Raw genomic sequence first — 12,644 nt, 5'->3', positions numbered from 1 at the left:
TATTGTTGCATACTTCTTTTGACTACTTTCTCCAATTCTGCACTAGATGACAGAGACTGTCTTTCCAGATTTGAAAACTTGCCAGTTAGGAAGTCCAGAGATTCTCTTTTAAGAGTAAATTGCAATGCATACATATATTTTTTTTTATACACATTAATTATTGCACTATTGTTCTATAACATTTCATATACTATAAATGCCACAGAAGAACACGGAAATGAAAATTCAAAACATTTCCAATGAAAAATGATTATGAGTACTAAATCAGATTAACGAAATAGGAAGCAACTGGATTGCAAGATATTCTTCTGGGAGGTAATAGTGCCTTCAAATACTTTGAAACTCTGATGATTACGGCCAATGATTACATGGCTACACAGCAGCTCAGGCAATTGCAGAATTAGTGGGAAGAAAAGCAGCTGTAGGAGGTCAAGTGGCTGCAGTTGAAAAGTTCCCATTTTGAAAAATGCAGTTTTGGAGTACATTTCTGGAACGCTTTGACATGAATTCATTTGGAGAATGCAACTGTCAGCTCCCTATGCTCAGGGGACAGATTCATGATTTAGATCTAGGGCAAAATGTTTGGAGATCCCAGAGTATTGCCAGTTTATTTCCAGCTGGGATCTCATATTTCAGATTTGGGGATTTCAAATCCCAGTCTGGCAGGGATCTCGTATTTCATTTAGACACTGCAAGAGCCCTGATACTTTCTTATGTGTCATGTGAAAGCTATAGATCAGGTGTATTTGTGCTGGAAAGCAGATACATGAACAGAATACAGACACCAGGACCTTCAGACAGATAAATGACAAACTTTGTCTGTACAGAAGACCTGAGGGTAAGCAGTGATTATCACAACATCTCTGTTCAGTCCTATAAGCTGTGACAAAATTTACACAACTTAATTTACACCAATTGGGTGCATCGTCTCAGGGGCCAAGCAAAAGATTTTGAAAGAAGACTTACAGCCTCCTTCCTTGCCTTTGCCAAAAGGTCTCTGTGCCTCACAAGTAGTTACCTCTGAGCCTTGGTTTTCCTGCCAAAAACTCAAGTATAGTCCTTTCATGCGGGACAGTCAAGACTGTAATGAGACAGTGCTCTACATAACCATTCCCAATGCTCTGATGCTATGGGCATGTAAACTGTTAACAGATTTAATTAAAGCAGCTTCTCAAGTTCCTTTTGGTAACTCTGTGCAATACCAGATCTACTGCATCACTGGCTCTGCTGACAGCTACTGCCCATACAAGTAAGGGACCTCTAAGTGCTATTTTTCACAGTTCCCAAGCAAAGGATGCAATTGGTGATATCACATCACAAATTTAACACAGAGGAAAGGAAGCTCTTCTTCACACAGCACAGACCTGAACCGCAGCATTCAGTGCCACATCATGTTATGGTGATCAGGAGCACAGATTAAACAAAACACTTGATGGACTGTAGGTCTACGAGTGGCTATTAAAACTACACAAATTATTCCATACAGACCACAAAGGAAAGCTGAGGGAAAAGTTTTTTCTACTCCTGCCCTTTCCCCATGTTTTTCCCTGGCCAAATCAAAGACTCTGGGCTTCAGAGACTAGTTGCCTCCTTGATAAAACTGGAGGAAAAAATCCCTCCTCCTGTACAGCTGTGAGACCAAAAGCAAGAAGCATTTACAGAGCATGCTGAAATCTCTGGATGCAAGACACTGCCTAACGCAAAGGGTACCTCAGCACTGGAGCGGGGCAGAGCTGCTGCCCAGGCAGGAATGCTGTCCACCAGGATAACAGCACTCTGCGTGAAGCAGCTGTTCATCCTTCCCCGCTGCAGCCGCCCTGGTCAGCGCCGCATGCAGCGGCGAGCCAGCCAACAGGCCACGCTCACGTGCGTTCACCAGTGAGGGAACTCCCACGAAATTACAGCTAGCAAGCACCAAGGCAAAGGAGTCATGTTTAAAACATGCAGACACATTAATCCTTTAATGTCCACTGCTACGCTTCTCTGAAACCTAACCCAAGAGAGGAAAGTCAGTCACTGTGGTCTCAGCACTGCAAAGTGCACCACAGTGGCACCCGCAGCACATCGCTGTCTTCTCCAGAGCTGTGATGCCAGGACAGATCCAGCCATTTAAACCTCACCAGCATGCAGTGACCGAGAGGCAGTGCAAAGGGCAGCAGCCTCACGCTGGGGCAGCTCAAGTCCATCTCCTCTAAGCAGCTCTTCTCCCAACACCAGCTGCACTAGTGCAGACACTCACTGCTATTCATGTAGCTAAGAGAGCCTATTTTGTAATGGGGGTTTGCCTCACTCCAGAAAAGTGGAGATTGCCCATTTCTTTGATTAAAGAAAAGAAAGTAACCCAAACATGTTCCTTTAGCAATCCAGGAAAAGGCAGGTAAATAACACCGCTGCTCATAGATTTGGTTCTCCCCATTCCTGGAAGTAATACACTACCTCCTGCGGACGCCGTACAATGCACAACACCCAGCTCAGCTGCAGAAACTGGTGTTAATGTATGAACATAAGAGCAGCTGGGACCTTAACACAGCCCAGGAGAAGAGACCCCCATCAGAGAGACAAGGTAGTCTGAGCACTCCTGTGTGAATACAGAAAATACTTGTGTTATCAGATGACAATTCAGGTTAAGTTATCATCAGGATGAGGAACAGAAGTGTTGGGCCAGTTGGGAGATGCTGATGGGTCTGCCAGAGGGACAGGAATGAAGATGTGAGGGAATCCCTCTGCAGAAGATTGTTAAGACAGTGAAAACGAGTATGTGGGAGAAACAGCCTGGAGAAGTAGTTTAACAGAGAATAGCAGCAACCTCCTGCAGAGCCTTAAAGGCATCAAATCCCTCGATCTCAATGTGGAAAGCATGAATGATATTGCCAAAGGCCCTAAAACTGGTCTGGCTATTACAAAGAGCACTTCACTGACAGCACCGAAGCACAACATGTTCTGGCTGAAAATGAAGCATGTCATTCTGCAGGGAGCGATGGTGCTCTGCCAGAGCTGGGGATGCTGCCCTGCCATCGCCACATGAAGCAGCAGGCACAGTTCTGAGCAGCTCTGTGCTGTTGCCAAGACACTCTGTAATTTTACACTGCTTTTTCCTGGCACTACCATGAAGAAAAGCCATTTAAATTAGGTAGCTCAATCACCCACTAAAACTTACAGAGCTACAGCAGCATGCAAGTGGTAATTCCCCCAGTAATGTCATTCTGCAGGCTAAACTGGGAGAGAGTTTAGCTCTGCAGTGGCTCCAATGTTAACAAAACACACAAGCACATTCAAAACAGCCTGGGAGGTACCAAATGTTTTATCTAATTTTGTTGTTGTTGTTAATAGAGCTAGAGGCAGTTTTCTGCTCAGAGAACAGCTGTAATCAAAAAAAGCAAATATCTTGAGTGGCACACAGAACAAATGGCAAGTAAAACAAGAGGATTAATCTAGGGGAAGGAATTAAAAAATAAATAGCGCGAGTAGTTCCGGAAGAACTGGAGAGGTTGGACTGAAAAGGAACCATAGTGGGTCAAGACAGACCAAGCACCTCCACGCCTGAGAGCTGTCAGGAGAGGAAATACAGTTCCAAAACTCAGGTTCTTACTGCCATGGACGGCAAAGCCAAGGGACACATTCTTATACCCATGGCAGCAGTGATGGGCCAGAGTAGGTAACACCTAGACCTGTGCAAGTGACACTGCTTTCTGACTTAAAGGCTGATGCACATCTCACTTCTGTAAGTACTGAGGACATCCAGCTGGGGGACAGATTATCTCATATCATTCTAGGTTGATATAAGGCAAGGACCTCTCCGCTTCATGCTGATCTTAGTGGACAACATGTCCAGTCCAGCATGGCAAATCACACACAGGTGTCAAATGGGCAGTGAGTTAAGAACCATCTACATATTCAGTGATGCAATGTTACCATATCTGCAGGTCTAGGACAACTTGTCTTCTATCAATTTCTTTGGTGTAGGCTTTTATTCCGTTGATTCTAGGGCACTGAAATAAAGACAAACAAGATAGGGCACAGTTAATATCCTTCAAGTTAAGCCCAAGTGAAAAGTCCTACTCACTTCAATCAGTTTGAGTACAGAAGCATTCATTAAAGACTTTGCACAACTGCATGTAGAGTATGAGTAAACCACACAAGTTTTTCCCTTAAAGAGGTAGCGTGAACAGCCTTGGCAGTCCTCAAATATAGGGCTGGTTGCAAGTAGCCCATGCTGCAAGCCTTAGGAAGCACTGAAAACTCCTGTCGCAAGGGTATAACAGAAAGAAATGTGGATATGCGCCCCTTTTTCTATCGCCAGTCCCATGATACTGACAGATGGTGGGAAGGGATGTGTGTGTCTCCTATATGAACTTTCCTTCACAGTGAAGATGTCCAAGTCAGCATGAGGAGGGAACAAAGGAGGCAGCGGTGTTGTACCAATACCATTTTGTTAAACACTCAGAGCTATTAAAGAGCTGAACATCAGACTCCCCTTGCATCTGAACTTTTCAGAAAAGACTGAACTGCAAGTGTTGCAAAGGATTCACACTACCTTCTCGCCAAAGTGGATCTTGGTAAAGGTGCATGTTTTCAGATGTACATTCTTTGCTCTGATTTTTGGTTCAAGAACTTCTTTAAATGTTTTTTCCATGATTGTCCCAAAGTATGGCCAAGCCTGCACAAGGACCTAAAGAACAGCAAAAGCAGAAACACATTGAAGATCCTTTGTATAAGATACATTTGTCAAGAAACAGACACACACATCACAGAACACCTGGCTATTAATGTCTGTCCTTTTAAAATACCAAGTCACATTAGTGCTCTTAAGTCATCCTTAAGGAAGGATCCATCTCAGTTCCTCGGAAAAGGAATTTGTTCTAAGAACTGAAGGGTGAGTTTTCAGCACCATAGAGTCTATTGACTGCTTCTAACCACAGGGGCTGAGCCAGCAAAGCGCAGGGTTAGTCTCTAAAGCACAATAGTCCCTAATTACTCTGAAGTGTCACAAAGTTCCCTGGAGTTAGGTTTGTTTAGAGAGGAGGGAAATGAGCTTCTACATCAAAAAGAAAGTTTGCTAAAAACAGGATAGTTATTGCTAATTGCAAGTTCAGCTATTCTGCTTTGAATTCCAGAGTCCAGTTCTAGTGAGAACTTGACTACGCCTGCTGATGGGAGCACCTGCCTCAGAGCTCCCCGGGAACCTCTCTGGTAAGAGGAGATGCCACTACTTTTGCTAAAATAATGATAATACGTGTGTATATACACATATATATGCATCTATATATATACACACACATAAACACACACTCGCTTTTTTTTTTTTTTAAATCTCAGAATGAAGTGCTGTGGTCAAATTCATCAAACCTGTATCAACCACGCACACATTTGGCTCTCACCAAAATCTCAGTGGCAACTCTATACTTAAGCAGCTCCAAGACTTAAGTACAGACACTGATATGATTGAGCCATATTGTAGTGACTTGATAACTTTATAGACTTGGCCCACACAGTTTGTGCTGTGATGCAGCTCAGAGCAGATGGCCTCACAAACTGGAGTTCAGAGCTCCTCACCTTGTTCAACCACTCCACTCGTTCAACATCAGGGAAGTGAACCTGGATGCAAAGAAAAATAAAGTGAGTGCCACATGCCATCTGTTTCGACATAGTGCAACACATGCAAAAGGTATCACGGAGCGTGGAACAAGTTTTAGAGTAAGTTGAGATCCCTCTGCCCTCATACGTACATACATTCTTTGTAATTTACTACCTCCTTGCAAAATTGTAAAAGGCAAATAAAATAGTAATAGGCAAAAGAACACACATGCACTGATGTACCAGTATGTCTCTGGGCACATTTATATGACTAAAGCAAGTGTCACATCCTGTTCGTGATGTAAAGCAGCATTAGATTTCTCATCCCTCTCTTGGTCATGCCTTGGGAAGCCACGAGAACCTGCTTCCCTTCAAGATCACGAGCTGTGCAGGACCCATTTCCTGTACTGGCTCACCTCAACCAGGACACCACACTGGAAAACAAGAACCTGCTTGGGAAACTCAATTTATTGGTTGCGGTAGCATTTCTCCACTAATACTAACATAGTGCCAATGGCTTCAGGGAAAAGAAGCACTGTAATAGTTCAAGCCTATTAGCATATACTATCAGGTGTAACAGTCCAGTGTTTTCACCTCTCAGAGCTTTTCAAGATGCTAAGGACTAATTAAAATGTAGCAGTCACTCATGCATCATGTTTTCAAGTTGGACGCATCAAATGCCAACAAGAAGTGTATGTGTCTACTACAAACCCCCTCCAGTTCCCTGAAGTGATGACTTGTTTAATCACCATCAGGACAGTGGGATATGAGACCACTCTCAAGTAACTAACTGATCTCTCAGACCTCATCAAGAAGCTGCTGAGTGAAGAGCCACAATCACCTTACTACAATCACACATTAAGGTCTTACGCACGTGGTATTTTCAGCCAGTGCTACAAGCTGGTAGCAGGTTATTGCAGAAGGGAAGGATAGTGCAGCTGCTTCTCAGAATGGACATTCGGGCCCTGCTCAGCTCTACAAGAGCACCCGAATACAAAGGGACTCTTTCGACTATCATCTAGCCTGATAGTAGTAATTTGGTAGGACAATACATTACCTCCTTATACAAGAGCTGTGAATTACACTCTTCAGACAAAGGCTTGCCGTTTAATTCAGCAGCTTTCAGAGAGGTGCTCAGAGATGTTTGGATGGAATGGACAGCAGCTTGCCTTTTATTCCAGCTTCATGTATGATTTCAGAGCCCATTTCCCTTGCTCAAATAATGCTTTAAATTATCTCAAATTATTATGTGAAAAAAACCAGTGATATTACCATATTCTTCATAATCAATTTCTTTTGATGCTCTAAATAGCAACTTTTCCATTAAATAAGACAATGCAAGTTCACTGAAATGTCAGCCTGCCCAGCTCTATTTGCATGATAAAGTGAGGATACAGCACCAGAAGGGACAATCAATACTGATAAACCACTGCTGACATTTTACAGTAAGGCGGGTTATGTGAATCAGGGGACTTCCACTTCATCTGCCAGCCTTTCATCTTTCACCAAAAGGTCCTCTGCCAGGACACATAAATCCTGGGTAGCCTAAAGGCAGCTGGTGCCCAGCTCCAACGCGCCTGCGTCCCACAGCATTTGTGCCACAGCTCCAGATCAGTGACAGGCAGGGTAGAGTAGGGATGGAAGTAGCATGGCGAGCTGTCCTTCAAAAGGCCTTACAGTGAGGAGAGGGATGTGATCCAAAAGGAAGGGCAGACCAGGAAGCACTAGGGGCAACAGTTAAGCCACCAAATCCCAATGAGAAAGTCGCAGCCCACGTGTGCGAGATCCATCAACATTAAGGGGAGAAATGTAGCACAATATAAACCACTGAAGTTGGCTGGGATTATTCACTAGAGCCAAAGCTGCTAGAGATGCAACTGTAAGAGGCAACCAAGAAGCAAGCTGGTGGCTAGAGAGCTGGAACAGCACACAGGGGCATCAGGAAACAGGCAGAAACCATAAGAAGAGGGCAGCAGCTAGACTCACCTTAAGAAAAAGCCAAATTGAATTCATTATTTGAGCCACAGACACCCAAACCAGACAGCCCAGGTCAAACTCCAAAAGCAACCACAATGAATCACATATCACTGTCACACCTCAGATTGCTGTGATAGGATTAGCAGCCATGTGTGGTATGTTTCCATCCCGCTTGACACCCCCTCATTCACCTGTCTGCAACACAGCTCCTACCCAGGCACTCTGTGCCTCAGTTTCCTTTGACGGACGGAAGAAATAGCACTGCTGTAGCTCAAAGGTACCAACGACCACCAGGAGCTCCTTGGCTAACACAACAGGGCTCTCACAGAGGCAAACACCACAGAAATTGGCCGACTACATGTTTCTGGTGAAAAACAGCTTTCTGCCGGTTATGAAAGGCCACCAAATTCAGTGGGGTCCCAATACCAAAGGTCAGCCACACGCGATACGAATTCAATGAGCAGTCCTGCAGAAGCAGAAGAGCTTGGTATCCAAGTGCGGCATCTAGATTATCCACTGTCTAGTAAGGCATAAGCTCTGAGCAAAGCCTTTCCTACCCACAGGCTATTCCCATAACGTGCACGTCCCGCTAGCAGACAATGAGTTCTGCTCTCGTTCAGCCCAGTGACACCACCAAGCTCTGCTCTTGACCCAACAGCTTACTCCAAGAACTTATCGTGTCCTAATATGTTTTGGAAAAAAAACATCTGCAGTTCCATACTTTTTAACCTCTGGACTTCAGGCTCACTTCTGACCCTTGTTACTGGCGAGAGCCCTGGCAGCAAGGTCTTGTCCTCAAGTTGGTCATCAGTATTGCACAGGTAAGAAAAGGCCAAAACACTTCCTACTAAGCCCAGAACCAGCCACCAAGAGCTGCCAAAGTTAACACTATCCCAGAATAAGACTTAGTCCTGTAGCCTTGGGCAAGTTGCACTATCAAAATCAGTTTTCCCCATCTACAAAAGCAGGCATACTTCTTGCCAATATTTTAGGAATGCTGCAAAAAATTAATTAGCATTTGAAAGAGCTTTGAAGATCAAACCCACTAGGTAAGGGCCAATTACTAGCAAGTAAATAAAATGTATAAGTTTCTACATGGCTCCACCTTGCCCTGGAGCAGGCTGCACCAACGATCATAGCAACAGCAAAAACCACGTTGGGCACAGCAGTGCTATTCTGTTCAAATACAACACAGGAATCTGTCCATCAGGGTTTTTTTGTTTGTTCGGGGTTTTGTTGGGGGTTTGGGGGGGGGGGGGGGGGGGGGGTAGTGGTGGTGGTGTTTGGTTTGTTGTTTTGTTGGTGGTTTTTTTTTTTTTTTACAGGACAGTTTTTTTAGCTCCTTGTGCTGGGGTAAAAAAAAAAAAGTCTAAACAAGCCTTTTGAATGAACAAATGAACAAGGAATTAACAGGCAAAGTTTTAAAAGGACTGTTCTGTACCTAGCAATATCAATTTCTTCTGGTAAAAGGAATTAACATCGGGAAGAAAGCCAGCATACTTGGATGTTCTCACCCGCAACCTGCTAACAGCTGCAAAAGCAACATGGAGAAGTCACCACCACCACCAAGAGCCAGAACGAAGGTGGAAACCTGGCTACCTCTGCTCCGGGCACAGACTGGTTTTACAAAAGTCAGGCTCAAGGCTTCACAGGCTGAAGTCAGAAAGTCTCACCTCCCCAAGACACAGATCTGACTCTACTCGACACGAGCAGATTTCCAGCCTGGTTTCCTAAGGAAGCACAGCCTGCCCACGTAAGCTGTCTAGCACAGGAATGCCTCTATTCCAAACTCACTGGCTGGTTTCAGCCAAGAAACTGGTGCTGCAAAATAACCCTGCAAATTCCCCAAAACAGATGGTTAAGTAGATGAGGGAAACCCTCCCAGCATCCCCCCTGAAGGAAAGGCTGCAGTACGAATTCGTGTCCTAACAACTGATACCAGGACTGAGGGGAGCCCGAGCAACATTTGAAGGAACCACTGCACTGCTCTTAGGGAGAACGTCTTTTAACCAACTAGCGTAATCAATGATTGGTCTTAACTCTTCACTAGATGGATCCTCCTCATTTTACTACAGGGCACATGAATAGACAACTATTTACCAATCCCCCAAGACACTGCCATTGCTTCACACCTCCAGAACCTTTCCTAGGATTACAACACTGCAAATCCAACCCATGCTCCCTCTAGCTTGAATTGTATTCCTACTCCCGCCTCTGCATGTCAGGAGAGAAGGCGGCAAGGGACGTTTTTAGAGCTGTTTCAACTGAAGGCTCATGAACGCTGAAAGGCAAAAATGAAAGATAAGAAAAGATGACACCACAGAGAATAAACTGAAGAGACAGCAGGTGAGAATCAGCCTCCAAGACTGACACAGGGGAGAAGTACAAGATCAAGTCAAGGAAGAGGATAGAAGGAAAATTAAACCCGAGTTAAAAAAACATCAAGTACAAGCGTGGTGTGGAGGCAGACACCAACTGATGAAGAACAAAAGTTACCGACACAGAAAAGGAAACGAGGAGAAGTGGCAATATGGATAAAAGCTAAAACTAAAAGCACACGGTGCAGCCCCTTTATCCTTAGGTCCTACATCCTGCCTTCCAGCAGCCAGCTCCAAGAATTCACAAGTCAGGAGCAAGGCCTCTGGAGAGAGTCTGACTCTACCTTCTCTGTGAGCTTGCGTGGCAGTGGGAGACAGCGGTGAGAGCCCCCTTAAGCCGTCCCTTCTCCTGAAGGAGGCTGCACAGCCCCAGCTCCATCAGCCTCTCCCCACGCACCACGTGCTCCAGCCCCTGACCATCTCCATGGGCTCTGCCAGAGGCTCCCCGTTTGTCAAAACCTCTCCTGGATTTGGGGGACACAGCGCTCTCAGTGCAACCCTGCGAGTGCCGAGTGCAGGGCAATCAATAACCCCTTCCATTGACCGCCTGCCCATGCACTAATGAAGCCTGACTCTTTCAACCACAAAACCTAAGAACTTTTGAGATTTTTGTGCGTGTCGGGGGGGCGATTCTGAGCTTTCAGCGATGACTAATGAGAACTTGAGTCTCTTACCAAGATTCAGGGCACTTGAGGATAAAACACAACACTATTCTCACAGCATCAGGACAAGAGCTGACACCACCACCCTCATTAACGCTCCGAGTTGTTTTAAATGCTCTGTCAATACAAACAAGCAGAAACCTCATTCAGAGACAGACTTCTGTGCCCGGCGGGAGGGAACATGTGCAGGGAGCTGCACCAGCTCTGCTAGGAGACCCTGGCCTCACTTCTCAAAAGCACTGACTGCCTTCGTTTCCCACAGTATTAAGGAGAGCCAAGTGCTGCAGGCTACATAAAACAGTTTGCTGACTAGAAATGTCTCCATGCAAAACTCTTTACAAATAGTGCTCTTTGATATTCTCTTTCTTACAAGAAAAGCATTTCCCTACCAGTCCCTGACATGTTTTTAAATGCTAAGTGAATGACGAAGAAAAAAAAAAACCCTCATCATCCTTTTCCATCAGCCCACCAAGGCTACACAACAAATAACTAAAGATGTAGAAAAAAATGTACAGTTAGATTTTTTTATTTTCTTCACTTTAAAACCTAGAGTAGCTAGGAACAAATGTGAAGAACAAACAGGGGCTGGCTTTCCATACCATCAAGAGACGGCTCTTTAAAGTTAAATATTTGGTATTTAGCAGGCAGAGAATATTAACTTTACAGTTTTTTTTTTTTCAAATGACACTTAAAAGAAGGGGAGAAAACTTTCTAGACGAGAAGGTCTAAAATAAGCATCCTCTACACCAAAATACCTGCGATGCAACAGCACATATTTGAAAGAAGATTGCTCCGGGGATACAGCAGTCTATTCTCCAAGCACGCTTACAGCAACAGGCACATCTCCTGGACTAAAGCAACTCCCAGTTTAGTACTCACTTTACTGAGCTCTAGACTTCAAAACCAGAGGCGCTGCTGCTCGGTCCGAGGTATCACTGCCACCTCTTTTGGGGTTTTTTTTTAAATCCCTTCAGCTGCTCACTGCGGAACACCGGGCTCCCCAGCGCTCCCGCCGGCCGCTCCGCAGCCGGGCACGCCCGCAGCCTCCCCGCTCCCCGGGGCTCCGGCCGCTGCTGCGGGGTGGGGGGGGGGGACGCGGGGCAGAGCGGGGGGCGCGGCGCACCCCTGCCCCCGCCCCTCACTCACCCAGGCCGGCAGGTGCCGGGCGGCCAGGCCCCGGCACACCGCCTCCCGCTCGTCCTCCAGCAGCGCGAAGGCGGCCGCCAGCCGGTCGCGCTTCCACCGCCGGTTGCGTGCCCAGCACAGCCACAGCGCCAGCCCCAGCAGCACCCAGCTGCCGCTCAGCCCCAGGTGCCCCGCCAGGTACACGGGACCGAGCCACAGCAGCGCCCGCGCCGCGGAGGAGAGCAGCAGCCGCGGCAGGGCGCCCGCCCGCCGGCCGTCGGGGCGGGAGGCAGCCGCGGGGTTCATGCTAAGCGCCGGAGAACGCCCCGACTCCGGAGGGGTCGCCCCGGCCGAGTGCGCCGGCCCCGCGACGCCGGGGAAGCCGCCCGGCCCCGCCCGGCCCCGCCGCCGGCGCCGCACCCCCGCCCCGCCCCGCCCCGCCCCGCCCCGCCGCACTATGGCGCCCCCCAGCGGGCGCGCCGCAGCACCGGGGCGGCCCCCGCTCCCGCACGCAAGGGGCAGGCGGCCCCCCCGGCCAGCGTGGCTACCCGCAGTGAAAGGATGAGGAAGCAACTTCAAAGTCTAGGCAGAAATGTCAGATTTGCTATGCATGACCCCAGGGCATCTGCCAGTGGCCATTGCTAGGGGGTGAATGCTGTATTTCCCTGTGCTTGCAGGATAAGTCCCAGTGATACCTTCATTTCAGCAGGTAAAATAGATAAGGGAATTTCTACCAGCTGTTGGTTTTAATGTATAGATGCAGTCACTTACCGGTGCAGGTTTTCCTTTCTTTAAACATCTGGCTTTGGCTTAGAAGCATTTGCTTCCCCTTTAAATTCTACCTTTGTTCTGAAATAAATTTTAATGGTCCTGTGTGATTTTTCTCCCTGATCTTGTTGTAGCACTTGGAAATCAACTGGGCGGGCAT

General features: G+C 46.7%; 1 protein-coding gene across 1 annotated transcript in view; it reads right to left on the bottom strand.

Moving 5' to 3' along the window:
* Positions 1 to 12,022, bottom strand: part of ESYT3 (extended synaptotagmin 3) — a 36,043-nt gene extending 24,021 nt beyond the window's left edge. Inside the window, exons 1-4 of the mRNA XM_075710490.1 lie at positions 11,738 to 12,022; positions 5,554 to 5,595; positions 4,535 to 4,669; positions 3,913 to 3,989 (exon numbers count right to left, since the gene is read on the bottom strand). Of these exons, the coding sequence (XP_075566605.1) occupies positions 3,913 to 3,989; positions 4,535 to 4,669; positions 5,554 to 5,595; positions 11,738 to 12,022 (539 nt within the window). The remainder of the gene's footprint in view (positions 1 to 3,912; positions 3,990 to 4,534; positions 4,670 to 5,553; positions 5,596 to 11,737) is intronic.
* Positions 12,023 to 12,644: the final 622 nt, after the last annotated feature.

This window comes from Pelecanus crispus, chromosome 5 (assembly GCF_030463565.1).
Source record: "Pelecanus crispus isolate bPelCri1 chromosome 5, bPelCri1.pri, whole genome shotgun sequence".
Classification (NCBI taxonomy): domain Eukaryota; kingdom Metazoa; phylum Chordata; class Aves; order Pelecaniformes; family Pelecanidae; genus Pelecanus; species Pelecanus crispus.
The sequence above is the reverse complement of the archived record's forward strand: the minus strand, read 5'-3'. Positions and strand labels throughout refer to the sequence as shown.